Source organism: Uloborus diversus, chromosome 8 (genome assembly GCF_026930045.1).
Source record: "Uloborus diversus isolate 005 chromosome 8, Udiv.v.3.1, whole genome shotgun sequence".
Lineage (NCBI taxonomy): Eukaryota > Metazoa > Arthropoda > Arachnida > Araneae > Uloboridae > Uloborus > Uloborus diversus.
Window position 1 is genome coordinate 87130910 of NC_072738.1, and position 24264 is coordinate 87155173.

General features: G+C 31.4%; 1 protein-coding gene across 1 annotated transcript in view; it reads left to right on the forward strand.

The window, feature by feature from the left end:
* The window catches only part of LOC129228465 (kinesin-like protein KIF23), a 146522-nt gene extending 123323 nt beyond the window's left edge, over window positions 1–23199 (forward strand). The window contains exons 18-24 of the mRNA XM_054863146.1: window positions 5971–6083; window positions 9298–9391; window positions 11337–11482; window positions 17956–18053; window positions 19171–19216; window positions 19303–19346; window positions 22907–23199. Of these exons, the coding sequence (XP_054719121.1) occupies window positions 5971–6083; window positions 9298–9391; window positions 11337–11482; window positions 17956–18053; window positions 19171–19216; window positions 19303–19346; window positions 22907–22919 (554 nt within the window). The 3' untranslated portion in view covers window positions 22920–23199. The remainder of the gene's footprint in view (window positions 1–5970; window positions 6084–9297; window positions 9392–11336; window positions 11483–17955; window positions 18054–19170; window positions 19217–19302; window positions 19347–22906) is intronic.
* The last annotated feature ends 1065 nt before the right edge of the window (window positions 23200–24264 follow it).

Below are 24264 nucleotides of genomic sequence, written 5' to 3' on the forward strand. Positions count from 1 at the left end.
TGCGCTGTTTATGAATTTGCGAATTAGTTGGCGAATTATTTTACGTGTTAACAAATTTAAAGAAATATTAAAGAAATGGCGATATTTGGTTAAATGGTGAAAACCGAGAAACACAGTACTGCGTAGGCTTAAGCTTCAAAAACAGCGACAGTTGAAAAAAATGCCAAATGCCTTAGCTATTGAAATGATTCCACAAAAAAAGTTTGGCTAGATTCCAGCTGATCGATTAAATATACCCAATCAATACAAATAAATATAAAAAAAAACCATTAATTGCCTCAAAGTTGCATTAAAATGGAAAAAAAATCAGCCAAATCCATGTATTATTTGCCAATCTTCTGCAAAAATCTTACTTCAAGATATAATATATTGTATTGAGTATCAAATATTGTATTGAGTTAAGGAAAGCCTTCGAACATGGAACTAAAAAGCTCATAACTCGTTTTTTATTCTACTTAGAAATTTCGAACAGGTGCCATCTTCAGCAGAAAAATCAGAGCTTTCGATGGACATATAATGTTAATATGTGCAAGTATTTTTTCATCCCCATATTAGAGAATTTATACTAAAATTGTGTTTTATTGCCCCCCAAAGGGGGTTTTGCCCCCCATAATGGGACGAAAACTACCCTATGTGTTATTCTGATGCATAAGCTATATTATTGTGAAGTTTCATCAAAATCCATTTAGTAGTTTTTGCGTGAAAGAGTAACAAACATCCATACAGACAAACTTTCGCATATATAATAGTAGTAATATTATTTTAATCTTTTGCAATCTATATTTTGTAGCATTTGATCTATTTCAGCCTCTGCTTCACATTTTAAAAGTCGATTATGAAAATTACGTTTAAGAACTTCATTGGCCGCTGCGACGCCATCATTAACTTTCTAACCAGAAGTCAGTAAATTTAATAATCAATTAAATTTATCCTGATTTAATTAAACACACTGGTATGATAAATTATAAATTCATTTGTAGAAACGTGAATCGAAATAAAAGTAACGGAAAAAGAATGATTATGAAAATTTTTCCGCATTAATTTCCATATTTGTCAAGCTGTATGGGAATGACAGAATCCTCCCCCCCCCCCCCCCCACGCCACTTATCGAATTATCAGGGAACGTATTTTTCAGACTTGAAACATACTGTTTTAATTCATAGTGTAAATTTTAGAATTAGTAAAGCGTTCGATAAAGAAAATCAAATTTGTTTCTGAAGTTTTTTAATCAAAAATTGCAGTCTTGAATCATTACTTACCTTTTTTTTTTCAATGTCCTTTTTTTCTCTTTTCGAATTTGTGCGTAGTAGGTGATTTATGTATGTTTTTAAAAGCAAGAGTTTTGAATAAATTTCAGGTTTTCTTTTCAGATTTTTTGTTTACGCTAAATGTTTCACGAAAAGAATACTAATGAATCGGAACACTGTAAAAGTTATACCATAAGAACAGTGGCACCCAACCTGCGGCTCGAGGGGCACATACGATCTGTGAAGTTGATACGTGTGGCCCGTAGTCTTCTTTAAACTCAATAAATCGAAAAGCGCGTTTAATGAGAACGTCAAAAATTGAGCTAAATATTCAGAATTGGTTTCTGATAAACTGATGCAATTAAAAAAAGATGCATCAAGTAATGATTACATCAATTATTGGTTTTTAGTTTTCATTCTTTTTTCCTCGTTTTCATATGTTATTTAAAAAAATGTTGAACATTTTCAAATTTTAGTTATGTTCTGAACCGCGAGAACCATTAATATGAGGTGCGGTCTCAAGTAGAAAAAGGTTTGGCACCACTGCCATAAGAGATTAAAAAATCGTCAAAAATATTTTTTATTACAGTATAAAGTATGAGTTTAATAATTTTATTTCTGGAAACACTTCGGAAAACATACACAAAAAAATGTCCCCTGTGGCCCAAGCTCGCTTATTATAACCCCAGTTTATTACGTTTTATCTGCAATCTTAGAAGTTTGGATTTTGAAAGATTGGAAAGTTTTGTGTATTTGCCATGAAATGAAATTACATACCTTTAATAGCATCCGTTTTATTTCTACCTACATTCATAGCTTAAGATGGAAAAACGCAGAACTTCGAGGCTGTTAAGCTACCTCTGTCTAAATGTTAAAATTATGAGCTCAAACTTCACAATAATTATTTTTTACATAGGTGAAACCAAATGGGAGAGTAAAAAATAATAAAAAGGCCTATTTTGGACCACGCTAATTTACCATGCTGTTTCGTATAAGCTGAAAACGGACAGGATACAGAAAAATCTTTTGGAGGAGGCACGGAAAATTGAGCCCCCCCCCCCCCCCCCCCCGCCTATTTGATGTTTAACAACAGAGTTTTAATGACTTTATTTTTAAATGGTTTTGCGGTCAATGAATCTACTTCTAAATATAGGAATATTATGCACTAATATATTTTGAATGTGGACGGAAAACATCTTCAACGTCTCAAGCCAATTAAATACTAAACCCAATTTAATGTCACCGAGATGCTATACAATGAGCGGTTTTAATTAGGAACATTGAGGGCAATGTTATCAAATAAACCCATCCCTCATTTGAGATTTTATACATTAATTTATATTTTAACTACAAAATATTATTTGAATAAGAAAATCATAACTTCATAAAACATAAGTTTTATTGAAGAATTCAGAAACTATTTCTGTGTGAATTTCAATGCAGTTGCTGATTTGTTTTTAAAGTCATGACACAGTTGAGATAACATATTGATACTACATGCTATTTCTATTAATAATCATGATTTTTCCAAGAAACTACCATCATGTGATTTCTATCATTTTGCTTTTTTTTTATGAGCTGAAAAAGAAATCTATTATTTGGCAAATGGCTGCCTGGATCAAAATGACTTTTTTAGGTGAACCTACACATTTTTTTAGAAATGTTAATTATTGATTCCATAAAAGAAGAATAAGTAGACGAATGGCGATAATATGTTCCCTAGAATTCGAAACCAAATGTATTCTGCCACTCTGTGCCTCTGACTCCAGTATTACTTCTTTAGCAAACAAGAATGCTTTTATTTGAAATATGCTGTGTGTGTTTTGTGTTAATAATCTATATACAAAATGCAAAAAACAATTCAATTAAAAATAATTAATAAAATAGTTAGATTAATCTATCCCTTTGGGGGGGAGGGGCTGCCTCACCCCTAAAATCCGCTACTGATCATAAACTTATGATTTGCTTTCTGACCCGCCATAACTCTTCTAGGTAAGCACATACATATGTATTTTTTTTATGTTAATTACTAATTCAATGAAAAAAGAAGTAATAGACAAATCGCGATAATATATAACCTTGGGTTTAAAACCATTGAGTTACATATCTTTTTTCGCACTGTCCTTAAATTCCAATAATACTCGAAAAGCAAACAAAAGTGATAAGGGGAAGTTCAAATTTTCTTCTAGGTATATTCAAATATTCTTTCCTTTTTATATGATGTAATAATTAAAAAAAAAAATATATATATATATAGTTACATTGTGACAAAATTAATTAAAAATTATTTAATGGGTGAATTCAATTTATTTTATCCCGTCGAGAGAAGCACGTAAACTCTCAATCCCCCCCCCCCCCCCAAAGATTTGTAACTGCATGTAAATCGTGATTTAAATACTTTTAAAGCTTAAATTTTGTGTTTATATACATAATTTTACAAAAAAAAATGCAATTACTTATTAAAAATTACTTAAATTAAAATTATTTACGAGCGTCATTTTTGCCAGGTTTTTTCCTCGCAATTCTCGAGCGAAGAAAAGAACGCTTTCCAGGCAGCTATTTCTGTGGACAGCAGGTGGAGAAGAAACCCGCCCACAAGTGGGGTGCTGACCGTTTCCCCGAAAAGGCCATAAATCACTTGCGTAGAGGCGAATCTCGTACCTTCGTAAAGGGGGATGGAAATTTTTAGTTTGTGAATTGGAATAGGCTAACCATTTATTTGATTACTGTTGTTCAATTAAAGCTATCGAAAATATTTTAACATCTTTAGAAAGCTGAGATTATACGCTATGCTTCTATTTTTTAAAAAATCCGAATACTCCTCCTGGTTCGTCAAAAATTCACCTTTTCTCAAAGTTCAACTTCAAGTTTGTATAAAAAATTTTTGAATTATTTTAATGAAAAACCGCAAAAATAGAAGCACTCTATAGTCGTCACAGATTAAGTCAAAAAAAGAAAAGTTTGAAAATCTCAATTTCCCAATGAGCTATCGTAAGAATGAGAAGACATTCTGCCTCGTAGGTTAACATAGGGATGCGAAAACCGGGAATCTGTCTGATGCGGCCTCTTAACGCCAACGAATACACAAAACAAAAATACATATTTTTTAAAGTCTCTTTACTGGTGGCGCCCTCTCTTGACGGTAGGAGCAAACAAAACCTACTAATAAGAATGCCATTTCGGAAGAAAACACTAAAGCTGTAGTTAAACCAAGACTTCAAAATTAAATTCAAAAGATTTTGATGAAGACCCCATCGTAAAAAAGAGGGAATTGATTTTAAAGACATAAACATTTAATTAATCCTCCTGAGCCAATTGCCATTCAAGCCTAATGATCTAAATAGTCTAATACACTGCGCGTATGTATTGAAGGAATTAAATATTTAAGAAAAGCCAGACCAATGAAACACCACGAAAATGTTGATCACTTTTAGTCGTTATGACAAGCTTTGAAAAATGAGCCAAAATGTCCCCACCGTTATAACAAAACCAACTCTAATTTTAAATATATTAATACGAATCGACATTGCATAAACAAATGGCACAAAATCAAGAACATTGAAACATTGTCACGAAAGCAGCGAAGATTCACCAATAAACCATGATAAGATACGTATTCAATATTATAACAAACACTTAAAATCTTCGCTTAAAAAAGCAAAATTAACATTGACAATGTTCAACTGAATAATGAGGCAGTCATATGATAGTTCGGCAGGAACATGTTTTATTGGCACAAGATCCAAAGCATCGAAAACTTCACGCAACACATATGGCCATGAAGGTGTTCTACAGGAAGATATTTTCACCTGCTTAAGAAACGAATCGTTGTTGTCTATAGCAATCACATGGGCATGTAAAATAACTTTAAGGCAGCCAAAGAAATTCATTTGGGATGCATAGCTCCATTATCCATAAACAAGAAAGCAATCCATCACTTAAGAGTGAAAACCACTCATTCTGCCGCCATGAAAAGACAAAATTCGGCGCTACCCTTGGCGGCTCATTTCAACAAAGTCAAGACGTTCCGAAGAACCGTCTGCTCAAAAGCCACATGAAATGCAATAATGATATTCAATTTATGATTCACGGCTATATAAAAACTTTCTTACAGAAATCTCTAGAACTTTTGATTACATTATCCCAAAACCGGCCAGAAGTGGATCTTGAGCGAATGAAAATTCAGGCAAAACCAAACATACATTTCAATTGGCGGAAGATCATTGGCTGATTACTCCTATCTTTTTAACGTCTTCACTTGGTGAAAGATTTCAGATGAAATGCAGTTAAAGATTGCGTGTGAGCCGAATGGGAGTTCCCCTTTCTTGAGTAGAAGAGAAAATGAATAAAAACGAAACTGCTGTGGTATATTTTATACCAAGGGGTGTTCTAATTAATTCTCAAACTTCAATTGCAAAGTTGCCATCTTGTGCAGCTTTTTAAGGGCTTTTACATGGTGTAAAAATGTAAGAAATGCGACATTTCTTTGATGAGATAATGTTTTTTTAAATTGGAATAAAATTTTGAATTACTTTTACTGGATGAGAGGTAACTTAAGTCCTGTTCTGCACCCCTGACAACATGTATATAAAATTTCATGATCAGTTGAGTAGTTGCAGCACAAACTTGCTTTCTCATCCATATTAGTAAGATTTATATTGAGTTTTTCCTTTCATAGTTTATGTGCTTGAAATTATCATTTTTATGTTAACATTATTTGTAGATTTTTTCAATGGAGGAAGCAATAGACAGACGCCTTCTGCTGGCCCATCATCACGAAATAATCATGATTCCATTTTTTCTAAAGAGAATAGGACACCTAGTACAACACCAAGAGTAAGCTTGTTTCTTGTAACTACTTCTGTAAAATTTCAATTTTCCTGTTTAGTGCTTTGCCAAGTTTCAAAAATGTTTTATGAAACATTAATTGAGGCAGTGAGAGGCAAAGGGATTAAAATGAACATTTTCAAGTTTAGTTAGGCTTAGGTAGGCTTTAATTGAATTTTTTTTCTAAATCATGCTGTATAACAGCATGATTTAGAGATAGAGGCAAGAGATAGTACTAGCTGGGCTGCTAGTACAATCTCTTGTCTGGAAACATAGGAGAGGTTCTCCTACCATTTCAACATTTCATTTAGGGGTAGAGTTTTTTAAATGTGAATTATCTCAGTTTGGAATAAAATGCATATTACTTAACAGCAAGGGATCATAAACAGACTTTTATTTATTTAAAGTAAGGTTATTAAAGTTATTTAAATTTTAATGACCACAGTTGAGCTATTGCACAAAATATCTTGATAGTACTGTTATGTAAATTTAAATATACGATTTTCCGAATCTAGAAGAAGAGGAAATATTGTTACTATATTCCATCAGTGTCCTATGTCACGCTCTTTTGCCAGTACAAGCTGAAGATGAAAGGCTTTCTTGACCCATTATGCACCGAAGACAATTCTCTAATCTCCTAAGACACGAGAATGATCTTTCACAGCTAGCTGAGCTGATTGGAATGGTTGAAAAACAATTAAAGCAACAAAGTACTTAATACTCTTTTAAATTTTTCTCTTTAAAATAGCCCACGCAACTTTAAAATTTTTGCTAGTCTTCAATTTTCATCATTGAACGGTTGACTACTACAAAACAATACTTTTCGCTTCTTATAATAATTTTTACTTATAAGGGAAATATTTCTCTCTTGCTCAATAACCGATCCCTATATCAAACTTAAGACTAACAACACAGATAGACAAGTATTTATCATCAAATCTTGTGTTAATTTTATTAGAAACTGAATGAATCTGTTATTATATGCAAAATATTAATTCAATCTTATTACTTTACATCATCATGTAAGTTTTTGTCACTTTTAAAAAATTATTTTTTCAAATAAATCTGTTGTAAGGTCTGAAAATGATTCATGAATTTTCAAGTTATTATCCAAACAACAAAAAACAGTTGTTCGTATCTGGAAATGTTTTCAGTTTCATCAATTTTTATTGAGAACCAGCTGGAGATTTTCTTTAAAATTTCTTTTTACATATGATCATTGATTTGTGCGTTATGTAAATTTTCCCCATTTTTTATCTATGTGCACAAAATATTTGGAGGTGCGACCCCGTATTTGTCACCCCTGCCTACCATTTGTACTAATTATCTCCAAATTTTTCATTTTGGCACTTACACATCCCTTTGCTTCTCGCTGCCCCAATTAACCATTGCAAGACATAATTCAGTCAACTCGTTCAAATTAATCCGAATAAAACCTAGTTACCTGAATTTATAGCATGGGAATTCAGAAGTAAACCAATGGAGTTTGATACGAGGTGCTAAAATTAGAAAATGTAATGTAATATAAGAAATGTAATTCTGAAAAGAGACAATTAACTTGCATTTTTACTTTTTTGCAGCAAGTGGGTGGTTGTATTCTGGTTATTCCCCAGAATTCCAGTATTTTTTGTGTGTTAATACTAGAAATCTGGCATAAACCATTGTGCTCTATCTCCTCACCACCATTCTCTCCTCCCCCCTCCCTTATTTTTAGCTTACTCAAAAACTTTTAACGATTATGTCAATAGATATTAGCAATATGTATCGTGTAGACCTGTTAAAATGCTGTTTTTAAATTATTTTCCTTTTAATGCTTTCAATTTGAAAACTGCAATCTCTTTTCATCTGATATAGACACCTGATTTTTCTCATTTTTCCTTTATATTCTTTGTTTCGGCGTAAATAGGTGAAAATTCTTTTTATTTCCATTAAAATCATAAATTGAAAATTTGGAAATGAAATTCAGTGCTCTTCATGAGTGTTGGATGTCATCAAAAACCTTCCCTATTGTAAAAGTTTCCTCAATTGCATTCATTTAAGTTTAAAAAATATGGAGTTGTCGGTGTCAACAACGCTCGCCAAGTGGTACTAACTATTCATCGACTATTTGAGATGGATTAAAATATTCTTTGGAGTAAAAACCTTAATACGAAAAAAGGACTTGGTGTTAACATTGAAAGACTACAAAGAAATAGAAAAGTTGACCACTGAAAACAGTACTTTTGGAACATCCAATGCAATCAACAACTTGTGCCACTAATAATTTTTGTGTTATGCGAGATACAAACCTAAGCACGCACATACATTCAAGCGTCCCAAAATAAATTAGGGGACAGTCAAAATGCAACTTCTGATTGTTAAAGATTTTACACTCATAAATGTGTATAGACATTGAAAAAAAGTAGTCAAATTTTCTTTAAAAGGCTAATTAAAATGGAAATTTGAGTCATATATTTTTGGCAAAGACAATGCTTTCCTTTATTGGCACATAGAAATAAAAAGAGCACGACTTTATGGAGTCCGAAGAGTGTAAAATTTCAATCGAGAAGAGTTTTCCGGATAATCCCTGGTTTTCAGTTTCATGAGGTAGCATGAGCCCCAATCACCTCAGGTTTAAAGAACTTTACTGTTAATACATAACGTCTCTTGTTAAAATTTCACTTCTATATTAGTAAAAATGAAATTTTAGTTCATATTATTTTAATTAGGATATGTTTTGTATCGCATGTAGTGAAATTCTATATTTAGTAACAATATTTCATTTTAGGGAGCAAAAGTCTATTTTGTGCCTTGAGTTTTCAATGTTCTTTCACCATTAGCTGATGGTTGCAACCAGTTTAATTATGCGTATTACCTTAAATGCTCTTTTTTTTTTTTTGCTTGGGGCAAATTGAAAATCTTTTGGAGTCTTTTGATTTTACCTTAAAAAATGATTACATTATTGATACCATGCATATATAACATATGCATAATTTTTGTCACTTTATTTATTTTATTTATTTTTTTACAATGGTTTTTAAAATGCCAATTTCTTGGTGACTTTATAACAGGTTAACAGTTTAATAAATGAAAGCAATGTGCATTTTTATCCAGATACATGACATTTTTTTCAAGCCATTTTTAATAGTTATTTGATTTTTAAAATTCATTAATTTAAAAATTTTTATTTCAAAAAATATTTTGCATCTGCTCATTATTAATTTATTATGCATATTTCTTTAAGCCTCCTGCAGTTGCAAATCCGCGACACCGAAGATCTCATTCAAGCTCTGGTGATGTATGGATTGAGCATAAACCAATTGGAAACCTTGAATTAAGTATGATTTTAAAAACTTTGACCCCTATCATACCTAAATTTTAAATAAGAAAAATGTATGCACACTGTTGTCTTAACTCCTATGGATTGAAATTTTGTCAGATTTGAGGAATTAAATTATTATCAGCAACTTTTGAAAACACTAAATATGTGTCATAATGAATCTTAACTTGATATTTCAGTGGAGCGGATTATAAGAGCTATTTAGCAGATGCTCCAAAGTTGATTGTTTTTATGAGGAATTGACCATGTAAAAGTTCTATGTCACCAATACTTAGTCCATCTGACTCCAAATCTCTGGAAGGAAAAAAATATGATGTGAAAAATTTAGAAAAAGCATGTCTGTGAATTTTTTATTTCAGGATTCGTACGGGTCATGAAAATCCTGGAAAGTCATGGAAAATTAATATTTTCATTATAAGTCATGGAAATTTATTTTAAGTCATGGAAAAATGTCTTGGGCAGTAAAAAAGTAACAATAGCTAAAAGAGCGCTAGAAATATTGAGTGATTTAGTGATATTGCATATAAATTGAACGATCTGAAAAACAAATCCGAGTTTTGGAATCCAATTTCATCTGCTTCTGTAACAGCCGCTCGCCTTCTTTTGTAATGTGATTTTACTACTGGGGCGTCACTAATTTTGAATTCAACATTATTTTCAGCACTTCTTATATTTTGTATTCTGTAGTAGTGGACTTGCACATTCTTGAGTTTGGCATGCCCCCTCAAAAAGTGTAATTCAATTGCATCCGAGTTCATTTCAACTACTTGTAAAAAATTTATTATTAAACTTACCAGAGTTTATCTTAATATGTTGAAGGCTTTAAAAAATGAAGACTTTAGTCAGGCAATAGTACATAGAAATAGGGGAATTCTAATACTCTAAAACAGTAGTGCCCTACATACAGCTCGCAAAACTGATTCTCGTGGCCAACTGAAATATCTGGTTTAGAAAAAGGAATTTACTGAAAAACCTGGCTTTGTTTTAGTGAACGCATATACTATCAAGTTACATGGATCATTAGATGCACTATTGGACACCAAAGGACAATGTTTTTATTAATCAAATTTATTATTGGAAACTTAGTAATGACTCATTCAATTTTTGTCCCATGCACTACTATTCGGCCTTATTTATTAAATATTTGTTAGACATTTAAACATCAGTAGCATTCACTATATTTTTATTTTGCTTGAATTTGTATGATAAAGACAAATAAGAATAATTTATTAGTTTCTGCAGTGTGCACTGATATTTTTTCAGTCACAAGTAAGTGCTCCAATGAGGTAGTGGCACTCACGTAACAATTTTTCTACTGCCCATTTCTAGAAATTGTCAAGTTTTACATTAAATAGCACTATTCTCTTCGTGTAACAAGGTCATGAAAAATTTTATGAAGTCCTGAAAAAGTCATGGAAATTTTTAATCCAAATTGAGTATGAACCCTGTTATTTTGATTTTAATGTCTAAGATGTTTTTTTCATAAATAGTTAAGCAGAAAATGTTGGAAATTTTTATTCCTGCATAAGTTAGTTTTCCTACTTCAACATAAAAGTAGCTTGCAATGAAAGAAAGTTGCTCTTGTTCCACTCCTAGTAAGGAGATTACATAAATATTCTATTCAATCATGTTGCAATTTGATGAAAACATTTGTTTCCAGTATGGTGGAAAAATCACTAAAACAATTTGAATTTTTATTAATACATTATTCATGCAAGAAGGAAAAAACATAAATGAGCATCATTATTAATCAGCAGTTGTAAACGCTAAATTAATATATTTTACCAAAACCTATTAAACTTGTTAAATGACAGACTTGGGTGATATTTTTTCTTCCGTAATAATTATTAATAATTGTAATTTTTTTCTCTATTTATTTATTTCTGTTATTCATTTTATTTGTTCCTATTAAACTTGATTTTTTTAATGATGTATTTTAACAGATACAGTTCTCCAGCCTGCCATGAAGAAAAAAAAATCTGTGAGTAAATTAGAAGTTAAAGATGTAACAAAATCTGATGTTTCCAAATATGTTCTCCAACATCAAGAACAAGACTCCCAGGGTGAAGTTGAAACTCAATTATATAAAGTATGTATAGTTTAATATTTTTACATTTTCTGAACACCTTAAATTTGTTTTTGTCTGGGTAAACTTCTGCTAGTGTATCCTACCCGATGTGAATCAGTGGCATATACAATATTTTCTCCTAGAAGAGGAGGAGGGGAGGATTTTTGGTAGGAACAATACGTACAGGAGTGTAACCCTATATTCTTATACAGTCGTCCCCACTTAATTGGGTAACAGGTAATCAAATACAATTTATAGGAATATAAATCTATGGAACAAAAAACAAATCGTATAGCTATGATAAATTTCCCTGCTTTAAGAAATATTTTTTCAACTCGGGTATGTCAAGGATTTTTCTCAAAGTCCGTTTTTTGTGAAAAATCAAATGATTGCATAAAAAATCAAATAATTACACAAAAAATAAATTTCATGTAAAAACAAAATTTTTAAATTTTGAGTTGGAGCAAACTGCATTATTGAAACTCTTAGTTGGGTTTTTTCCTCTTTTCTGTTGAGAATATCATTCTTGCAGACTTTCCTATTGTTAGGGGAGGGGGAGAACAAAAAGAATAAAATTCAGACTGGTTTAGCATTTAATTTTTTGACTCTTGACACTCTTAACCCATTAACTGCCAAAACTTGAAATCGTTATTTTTTTTAAATTAAAAGCATAAAAGTTATCATTTTGAACCTGTATAATAGTAATATGCTCAAAAAAGAACAAAAATGCACTTACTTTTACAAATATAGAGTGTTGCGTTGACGCAATGTCAGCGGAAAAGGAGTATTAATGCTAAGTAGTTTTATCAGAAATTCTTCAGCAGTTTCAATGCTTTTTATACACAGGAAATTTTTATAATCTTAGTTATGGTTCTTAAACATGCCGAGCACTTTAGAAGAAACTGAAATTTATATAAAACAAGCACATAAATACATTTTAGAAATTTTAAATTTTGAGGAAAAATAGATTTTTTATAGTTACTCATGAAAAGCTTCACTGCAATCGTGATGAAGTGCAGCCTTACAAGCATTGCAGCAATAAATAGTTTGGCTGTGGCAATTCTTGCAGCGTTGTCTTTTATTGTCTCTGTCGACCTTACGACAAAATGTCCCCCACATACAGGCATTGGTAAGCTGAATTTGCTTGGCCGTCCTGTAGCTGGACTTTTCTTTTTCATGTCACTATCATAAGGGGTTTGTAAAAGATGAAGTGCAACCTCTTGCCTAAAATCCAATAGTGACTTTCTGTTTTCTTCTTTCGATAGTCTTGAAAGTTTCCAAGCATTGGTTAATGCAACATCAATATAATTGGAGAATATTGGCCACCACCATTTTTTTCCCTCGGACTCTAATTCTGTAATTTGAAACTAAATTGCCACACAAATCAACACCCCTCCCCCCCATTTTCATGTTGTATTGCTCAATTATACAAGGTTGAGGAACAGAAATCTTCTTCTTCTGGTTTATGGAATAGCGAGAAAAGTTTTTGACAGGCTCAATTTTACCATAGGTTGAACCCATAGTCACAACAGCCTTGTCATTCCATCGAACTACAAGTATCTCGTTCTTCTTTTCATATTGAAAGTCATAATACCCCCTTTTTTTGCTTTTAATACACTTTACTGATTCTAGGGCACAGTTGTCGATGCAATTCTTTCTCATAGTTCCAGTGGCATTGAAACCCAAATATTTAAGATGACAGAGAAGATTAAATGAAGTGAAGAAATTATCAAAGTAGATGGCATGATTTATAGGAGTTTTAATCACTCTGAGCAAATTCATAACTACACTCCCACCGAGGCCAAATTTTTCATATTCTGATGAGTTTGCTGTGGTTGATTTTCCTGTATAATTGTCAAAGTTGAATACATAGCCATCTGAGGAGGCTAAAGTCCAAGATTTATAGCCAAATCTTATCGGTTTCCCTTTTAAAAACATTTTCACTGAATGTTTACCTCTATACGGAATCATTTGCTCATCAATACTTAAATTATGAGAAAATACACCAAATTGTTGGAATTTCATATTTAGTAAATTCAAATATGGTCGTACTTTGTACAATTTATCATTGTTATCAATGGCATTATTGTCAGCCAAGTGCAAATTCTGCTTCATTGTTCTGTATTGAGAGAGTGACATCACTTCTCGAACAATCGGAACAGAAATGTCTTTATCAAGTGACCAATACATTTCTTCTTGTGGCAATGAATGGTACCCTGCTAGCAAAAGAATTCCAATAAATCTTCGCATGTAGGCTTCCGTAGCTTTAAATTCTGGACGATTTTTTTGCTGGGCATACAAATATGTTTGTTCTACAAGATGCGATAAAACATCGGAATAAAAAAAAAAGATTTAAAATATCAACACTAGCTTTACCTTCTAGAGTGTGTCTTACAGCTTGAATGGGGACCTGTTCTTCATTTTTTGGTTGATACCTATCAGTTGGTTCCTGTTTTGTCCATCGCCAATCTTTTTTTCATTTTTTAGTTTTTTTACTATGGGATTTGGAACAATTGAACTTTATTTTTACGTGGACTTCAACTTCGACTGCAGTATCGCCTGGTAAAACTTTACTATCATTATTTAAAATGTTGTCATTGCCTTCTTCTTCATCACTAGCTTCTGTTATTTCTGGTGGTACAACAACAGTATCTGTTTCTTCATTTTCATTATCATCATCATCTGAGTTTTGTACAAAAATCTGTTCCAATGCTTCTTCCAAAGTAAGATATCTTGTTCTGGGCATTTCGAAAGGTAGAGACAAAAAAAAGCTTCCACAGTCAAAATGCGCAGAATAAAAATGAAATATAGTTCTACCCTAAAGCAATTGAGACAGGTAGTCAGTCTACCCCTTTTTCGTTGATGTTGTGTCAACTCAACGCCAGTTTTTACTTCCCCCTCCTCCCCAGCAGAAGCAGTTTCTTTGAGGAATGTTCTGATAAAAAGTGACCTTGACTAAAAGTATTTCATACTTAAAACAAAATTTTTTTTTATTTTTATTTTTTCTGACAGAAAACTGGATCACAAATTTAGTCAAAAAAAACATGTGAGAGAAACAATTTTTATCATACATAAAAAAAGAAATTTAAAGCAATTTTTTTATTTAACATATTTCTACTAATACTCTTAAATTCAAATTAGCAATCGATAAAAAAAATTAGATTACTAGTGTAGTTTCTATGGATATTTATTATAACTGTTGCATCAACGCAACACCAGCGGGTAATGGGTTAAAGAGCACGGAATTTCATTTAAAATTTATAAATTCCGTGATTCTAATTTTTTGTAAAATTGTCATAGAATTGCATTTTACAGGCCTTTGATAAGCATATCATTAATATCTATTGATGCAGTTGAAGCAAAAATAAAATTAAACCATCGATTCAGCATTTTATTTTTTGACTCATTAAAGACAATGGAATTTTGCTTAATAAACGTGAAATAAGCGTTACAACAGAAATAAAGAGCCGTTTCATTTATTTGTCTCCTAATAAAGCGAAGTTAGCATGAAAAAAGAATAAAATATGATTCATGATATCGGATGTGAACATTGAATGTTTCAAAATGAAGGCATAAGTATGAAAACAGTAAGTAAAAAGGTTTATCAAAGTTAATCATCCTTCTTAGTGTCAAAAATTCAAACCCACATAAATTTCTCCTAAAATAACATTTAACATTGCACCATAAAAACGCAAATATTGCCTAGTTGGTAAAATGATCCGAATTTTTTTTAATCAATTCAATATATAAGTTTAACACCAGACATTAAGTGGCGATAATTTAAAAGCTGGTAACCCTATCTGAAGTGATCATTTTTACAGTAGAACCTCTCATTAAGGGACACTAAGGGGAACGGACATTTTGTCCCTTGAATAGAGATGTCCCTTCTTCGGAGGTAGATAGATTGATCCATTCTGTGTACTTATTCAGTATAATTTCATAATAAACATAGTCTAATCACATTGAACATATAGTAATGAAATTGTTTCATATATACTAAATAATATTCAGAACTATTCAAATTGAGAACCAGTGGCGCACACAGAAATTTTACAAGGGGTGGGTCCAAGGCCAAGAGCCTCATTCTCATATCATACCCCAATATGCCGTCAAACATATTGGCTTGATTTTATCGATTATCTGGAACGAAGAGCAGTAAAAATAAGTTATTGAAATCAAATTAGCATTTTTAAATGAAAATACTTAAATAAATAACCAGAGAGTAAACTAATGTATGCTTTTATTTTTCTCATATTTGAAAAATGGATTCAAGTTCATAGAATCTGTTTTTAATCTGTAATTACGAAACTGAAAACATGGTTATTGCAGTGTATTCATTTATAATCACCATTCTGCTTCTTACAAGCAATTCGTTATAGAAAAAGTGCCCAACATTTAAAAAAATATTTTAACATGATTTTATTTTTTCACATATTACAACTGTAAGTATTGTTACCTTTGTTTGAAATTACTCTTTGTACAAAATAAATAGAATCATAATCAATCGGGGGGGGGGGAGCAAGACCTATGGGAGGGGTCCGGATCCCTGGACCCCTCCCTTGTGTGCGCCACTGTTGGGAACAAAAATATTAAAACTTAATCAAGAATTTCGTAGTATCAATTGTTTTGTAATTGATTTTCATTAATTACTATTTGGAATGAATGTGTTACATGTATTTGTTTACTGTCATGTAATTTGCAATAGAAAAAACAGGGCTCACATTTTAACTGTTCTATGCAAAGCTTGTCATGGGTGGCACACAATCTGTCAGTGCTGAACATGAAAAAATTGGGGATAGGGAAAAGCATAATGTAAGTCTTAATAAAAGAATTTTAGAATACATACTTTTTTTTTTCATGTTAATGTCACAGCAAACTTTTATCAGTTAAGTTTTGGACAAAAAAGAGAACCTCCAATTCCAATAAATTCGATATTTCGAATGTATTTATTTTTTTTCTCTGTGACTGATCCTTAAATAGAGTGTTCTTTAATGAGAAGCAAATACATGGAGATTTCCATTCAAAGGGACTGAAACCAAAAAGTCTCCTTTATTCAGAGGTGTCCCTTAAAAGAGGTACGACTGTACATCAAGTATTTTTGAATAAGTACAGTTTCTAGCATAACAGTGTCAAGTGTAGAGATGTAAAATTTTCAGAAAGTTATGGGGGGGGGGGGGGGGTACAAGTTTTTTTTTTTTTTTTTTTCAAATTCTAAATCTCTTTTTCCTGGATCTAAAAAAAAATGATTTTTAAAGAATCTTTCTTAAGTTACTTTATCTGTCCAAAAATCTGCAGATTCTTCAGAAAAGATCTGCAGTAATTGTTGCCAAAAGCAATGGAAACATGATAGTAGTGATAAAATTCACAAACTAATTTCAAAGCTGGAATTTAAACAAGCATAGATTTGTGGGTTTGGGTATTTGAAACCTTTCAAATAATGTAGGTTTTTGATCATGGTCTCATGCTTCGATTCAAGACAAGTCATCATTTTAAAAAATTTCAAACACAGTTTTTTCTTCCTTCACTACACGCTTGTTCAAAATTGGTTTTTAAAGTCAAGCATGCAAACTTCTCGTAGAACTTGAGCAGATTAACAATAAATAATGCTACATTGTAAGTGCTGCAGTATTTGCTATGTTACAAAATTTGTAAGTTATTGTTTTTATATGCGATTAATTTGTTGTAATCCTGCTAAATTTAGCTTTTATTCCATGAATTTTCACTTAAAATTAGCTTAGTTCTTGAAACTTTACCTATGTGTTGACTTTGCCTGCTATGCACCATTTAACATTGCGCTTATGGGATTGGTGAGAAATGTATGAGATATTGCCAAGTTCATTTTTGGCGCTAAATTTGGGGACATTTGTTTTATCTCTGTTAATACAAAGACTTATGTACTGTATTTTGACTTAGTGTCTTGCATATTTGGATGTAAATATGTGTGTACTGTTCTGTTTGGGGTGGTTAGTGATGTTTTCCAAATTACTATGGTTATTTTAGCAATTGTTATAGACTTTAGTGTACATATTTCTAAATAAATCTCTTGTGTTTTCGCCAGAAATGTGTTGTAATTTAAGGAATTTCTTGAAGTGTGTTGAACTCATACAAACTTCTTTTGGCACTACAAATGATGCCAAATGGTCGATAACGGGTAAAGTTTGAAGAACTACTGTAATTTTAAGCAAAAATTAATTTAATAAATGTAAAATTTAGACAGATTAAAACGTAGAAATTATTATTAGCACTTTCAAGAACTAAGGTAATTTTGAGTGTAAATTATCAGAATAAATGCCAAATTTAGCAGGACTGCAGCAAATTAAGCATGTATGAAAGTAACTATTTACAAAATTTGTAACAGCACAAAAACGGAGAATGCATACAAAATGATGTGAAACTAGACTAAGTTACCAACAAGTTGCCAATTTGACTTGATGATAACTCTGTAAATAACATGTGTTACCTTTGTTAACTATTACTTTTTTCTGCTCTTCTAGGCTGATGTTATTCCATCGGCTGGTGGAGGAGCACAAGTCATCTTTAATGATGTAGAAAAGCTAAAGCAAGTTTCTCCTCCCCCTGTTTATAACTTAAGGTTAGTTGCTATTTATTTCTATCAAATTATTAAAGTAAGAAGCTGCCAAGCTTTGAACGCAGGAAAACCAGACATGTTATTTTGTCAGGAAAATATCAATTTTCTCACCTGTGTGGCAATTCAGGATGATTGTTTTTCTTGTGTTTTTTTCCCCCATGCTTGCAATATTTATCAATACTTAAGGTTTTTGGAAATAAAAATTCAAGTTATGTATCAGTGGACTGAATATACTACCATGAAGATATACTAGGCTTTCTCCGTCATTTCTACAAATTTTCATCCATAAATAAGTTTTAGGTAGATAATAATTCGTTTTAGGAAAATTCCTATTTAGGAATCCTGATTTTCACGAATGTAATTAACTTAAAATTGTTTCAAACTTAATTATTTATAATCAATATAAAACCAGGGAGAAAAACTCTTTGAAATTATGCCAAAATCGCTCACTTTTCTTTCGGATGCATTCTTTTTCTGTAATGTTGTCCTTTCCACCTATTTGTTTTCCTCCCTTGTTTCAATGGTTATAAAAGTAGAATAACTCAACAGCTGCCTATCTGACTTTTTACCACATGTGCACCAGGATGGAAAAAAAAATTATATATATATATATATTTATATTTTTATATATATTTTTTAAATCAAATTGTAATAATATTACCTTCAAAATTAAGTGTGAGACAATGCCTTCTGATGCCCCAACTCATCTCTAGACGTGTTGAGATTTTATACAAATGAATCACAAGCCTTGATTCTGTCAATGCGTAACGAGCATGTTTTGTTCATGCTAAGTTTTTTTTTTTGAAGTATCTATATATCTATTGTGTGAGGTAGTACACTATGGGACCCAAAATTCAGAATACCCTGACTGCAATCTTTTCAATTGGAGGTTTTTCTGCAAAAAAAAGTTCAAAATAAAACACCAAATCATTTTTTTTTTTAAATTTTACACTAAATTTATTCTAAAATTTCTTTCCAACTAAATCTCCCAAATTGTATGCAAAAGGCTATCTAATTTTCATCTTTCAATATTGGCAGCTATTATTTAGGCATTATTCTTATTTTTGTGCCGTCTTAATTAAATATTTAAGCACATTTAAATCAATTAATTTTTACACAGGAAACGAAGTTCCGAAAATTTACCTTTAAGAGAAATAGAAAACAGGGTAAGTACATTTATTTAGTGCTCATATTTTTTTTATCACATCGTTTGCTATAAAATTAGAGTTCTTAAACATTGGACATTTTTCAGTGCACCGTATCTGTAGAGTGCCATGGGCTGCCATCAAAGATAATGTAAGTATTCTAATTAGTTTTTCTCTCTGTACTTTTGTAGGAATTTTACATTTTTGGCATCTCTTCAGTCTTTTACCTCTGCAAAACGATTGTTGGAGGCAGTATAGCCTGTTGCAACTCTTGAGCCATAAAACCCAATAGCACCAACCAACCAGTTTAAATAACATTTCCATGTATTTACACATATCAATCAATAGATTATGAGTTATTTCCTCATAGCTCAATGTATTGTTTTATAAAGCTTATTCTATTAAACGTTTCCTTATAACGACAAAGCTGAAGAATTGTGAAATGATAAAATTGTTGTAAAATACATAATGCTATAAGCTGGGGTACAAATCCGCGGCACCTGTGCCACCCAACTCCACGAATAATTAGGAGTTTACTGTACATACGTATCTTATGTCGTTTAACATGTATATATGAACATAAAAGCAAACAAATTTTAAAAATAAGTATCAAAGCACTATAATTTAAATGGGCACTAAAGCAGTGATGTAATTTGAAGCGGTGATAAGTCACAGATGTTTCTGTGTGAAATAATCAGGGTTCAAAAATTATATTGTCCGACTTGCCCGTGGCATGTAAAAATTCTGATCAGTAATGAATCTTTTACCCTTACATGCCCGACTGGGCATACAATTATAAATTTTTAATCAAGTACTGGTAATTTTATTATCAACTTATTATGTACTATTTATTTAAACTTTTAAAAATGTTTTATATTGAAATAATTCTTGACTCATTTATAAAACTTTCAAATTAGTTTTTTGTGTGATTAATGCTATATGACAAATTCAAATATTTTTGTTATAATACAATAAAAAAACTGAGCATGTAAAAATTTGATTCGAGTGCATTTTTTAGACAAACATGCTTGGCGGGGCATGTCAAATTTTAAAGATTTTTCCAGCCCTGAAATATACTTAGTTGCTCCAAATTGATGCAAAATTTAAATTTTTGCTGCTGCAAGCTGCTCCAAATTTACGATTGTACTGCTCCCGGCTGCTCCAAATTTGCAATTTTACTGCTCCCAAGATTGCTCCAAAAGCGAGTTTTGGTCAGTACATCCCTTGCTTAAGGATGAGTAAACTTATACTTCAATATAAACTTTTATTACTGATAAAATATACAATTAACAAGAAGCTCCGTCTAGAACTATACGAGCCTACTTTCCCGTATACCCATACTACTTTAAAGTACCTGATCAATATTCTCAAAAATAGCTAAAATTGCAAATTGTTTCAAACATATTTTTATAAATATTTTAAGCTAATTTCTAGGAATAAAATATTCCTTACTCATCTAAAAAAATTAGATGCATAAAAAAAAAAATTAAAAAAAAATAAATAAATGAACAAATAAAATAGCAGCACTTTTTAAACAAAGCAGGTAATACACTTTTTTCCATTAAAAAAAATTCTTTAACAGATTTCAAAACGAAAAAATAATAATAATTAAAATTAATAAGCTCATTAAATACATCATATCAAAAAAAAAAAAAATTGTTTCGTTTTCCCCTGTTGCCAAAAATATTTTTTTAAATGAATTAATGCACTTACTAAAATAAATAAAGACAATAAAATGTCAACTTAAAGAAATACTTTTCATTGTCCAAAAAAAAAAAAAAATGGTCTGCGCATATCTTTATGCAGAAACATAAATGACTTTGAGTTTATTCGCCGAAAACTGAATACCTAAATTAAAACTTTAGCGTGAAAATAAAAAACAGTCATATCAACAATAATTCTTTCACAGTTAAAACCATAGCAGCAGAGTTGGAGTTGGAGTCAATCTCATTTTGGGATAAAGGAGTCGGAGACGAATATCCAAGAATCGGAGTCAGTCATTTGTCCTCCATGTATAAATTTTTGCCAAAGCTACAAAGTCGGAGAGTCGGAGTCTGATTAATTGTCGGGCACAGGAGTCGGATTCGGAGTCAGGTGCTCCTAAATTGTCGGAGTCTGGAGTTTGGTGTCAAGAGCTATTTCCAACAAAATTTGTTTGGGAAAAATCCGCCTTCAAGTACGGAATCTACATTGACTTTCGGTTTCCCCGTAGGCGCTAATATTAAGGGATTTGAACTGTTAAAAATTGAACAGAAAGTTGTTCAAATCAAAAAGATATTTTATATGCAAGTTTTCCATCAAAAGCTTTTTCCTACAAAAGCAAATTCGTCTCATAGTTCGGAATTGCCTCGAATTTCCCCATAGACACTAATGTTAAGTTTTTTTGAACTGTTCAAAACTGAAAAAAAATAGTTCAAATCAAAAAGTGAAATATGGGAATGAGGTGTCCTGGCCGAGATCTTTCGAAGAAAAAAAAGTTTGTTCTGATTGGACTATTCATTCAAAAGTTATTAGGAAGGGACAGACAGACAGACCGACAGACATTTTTTCCCATCTCAATACCCTTCTTTCCAATTTTTAATTTTTCGATATTTATTTAATTATTTAATTTATTTTTCACTTTTTTTGTTTTTCGCGATATTTTTAAGATGCATTAAGCCTTTTTTATGCTTTTTTTGACTTTTACTGGGAAAGTAGGCTAAAAAAGCAAAAGGCTACTAAAACTTTAAAAGGAACATTTCAAAACTCACTATCGAGCAAACGCTAGCAGTGACAACTACTAATTAGGCTCCAAGTGAATTCTGCCGCTAACAGTCCGCACGTGTGTTTTACCTCTCGCTCCACGCTAAGACAAGTTGAGTAGTACACAGCCGCTACTTCGGATAACTGATAATTACTTGGAGTTGACTGGAGCGATGTTGCAAACTGGATCCTGCAGTCCCCACAGGCTTATAAGAATAACTTTATACTCATAATCATAATCATCGTTAGCAAAACAGTCCCATGTCCATCTTTTTAAAACTTTGATATAAATGTAGAAATTTGTTTAAAAACATGAAGTAACGAAATAAAAATACCGTTGTTTTTCCTTTAACTAGCTATCCTTCTTGGCTGGAAGGATAGTTGTTATTCAAACAAAATGTTATTAGATTATGAGTGAAGAGTTTTCAATTTTATTACAAAAAATTTAAAACTTGATTAAAAGAAGAAATACTACTTTGTACAAAAACAAGTCTAATTTTTGTTAGTTTCATAAAATTAAAAGTCTGATGTGCAAATTAAATGCTTTTAAATGGTTAAAAAATTTGTATTTAAAGGGAAATTTTTGAAATTTCAACTTTGAAACTCATACACAATCTAAAGACATAACTAAATGCATATTTTTATTATTTTTCTCATATTTAAAATGCCAAGACAACTTTTTTGTCATTAAAAGTTTTGTCTTGTTACAAGTTCTGCTATTATCAAAAAGATCCATTTTCTGGCCCACCCCCTTTCAGTGCTATTAGAGTCTCCTGAACATTGCAGAACTATAGACAATTTTCTTGACAAAACAATTTTAAGAAAAATCAGCTAAGCCTTACTATGACCATTTTATCTGTCCCCAATAAACCTAAATAAAAGAAATTAGTATTATCAGTATGCGTTAAGCAGATAATATTTCATAAATCATGTGTGATATAGTATTTTTTCTCATTGACTGCATTTTAGGAAGAAGAATTAGCATACAGAAGAAAGCAAGAGCATCGTTGTGTAAAAACTTGACTTTTCCCGTCCCCCAAGATGCGTTAAGACCTTTCTTATTTGTATTTAAATTGTTACTTGCGAGTGATATGATTTTATGATGAAATATGTCTTTAATGTTTGTTTTGACTTTGTATGTTTAGAGTTTTATTTTGTAAAAAGTTATCAAAATTAGTTTTTTAAATGAAAACTTAGTCATGAAGTATTTTTATGCTTACGTATGTATGTATCAAAATTAATGTTTTTGAGTTTTGTAAAATACTCTGTACTTAAGCTTTTTAGCACTGTAAATTGCATTTTTAAAACTCAATAAAGTATTTTATGTAAAATAAATTCTGTAGAACTTTTTTTCACTATTTTATATTATACAAAGAGAATATATCTTTCAAATTTAGATTTATCCTTAGCTGGAGATGGGAATGATCAGGGGAGAACATGGGGGAGGAGGGGTCAGCTTTTTCAGTTCTTGGTTTATTTTTACTTTGGATTTGCAGGTATGTTTAGATCCGGGCCTATTGGTACCCCCTGTCAACTATTGCATATGATGATTTTAAGATGCTTGGTAAGTTATAATAAAAGATTTCGCTCAGTAAACAGCTAAATAACACTAGAATAAAAGGCAGCATTATCAAATTATATTATTATCCAGAAGTTGACAGCCCATGTTAACTACTTAATATTATGTCATTTTAAGTTCCAATAGTTTAGGCGGTGCTCAACAGAGATTCTTCAAAGAAAGTATCCTAAACAATTGGAAGACATACGCTGTTGTCATCAGATGATCGCAGAGACCTTGGCGCAATATTTGACTGCACGATAGTTCGCACTAGGAAGCTATGCTACAGATGCAAACAAATTTTGTTTTTTTGGCACCTGTGTTTCCCTTGCTAATTTTTTTTTTTTTTTTTTTCATAAGTATCAACTACTGGTGGTTTTACCTTAAGTGTGCCTCTTGACCTAGAAAAAGCTTGAAAAGTTTTGGGAGATTTTAATTAAGAACTTCTTTAAATTCAGAAAACCTTTTCAAGAAGATTTTTTGCAATCCCTGAACTTGTGGTCAGCAGATGAAAAAATACCGAATTATCGGGCTGAAATTGACGATAATACTACAGAAAATCCACGTACATACCACTATTGGACAGTATAATTGTGAGAAGATAAAAAAAAAACAAGATTTTCAAAAGTCTTCTTGAATACTTTTAAACAGTCATAATTATGTCCTCAAATGGTTATTGATATAACAAATACAAATGAAATTAGTGAGTGTTTGTGTCTCTTGGTGAGATTTTATTCTGTCTTAAAAATTAAAAGAATGTAAAAAACTA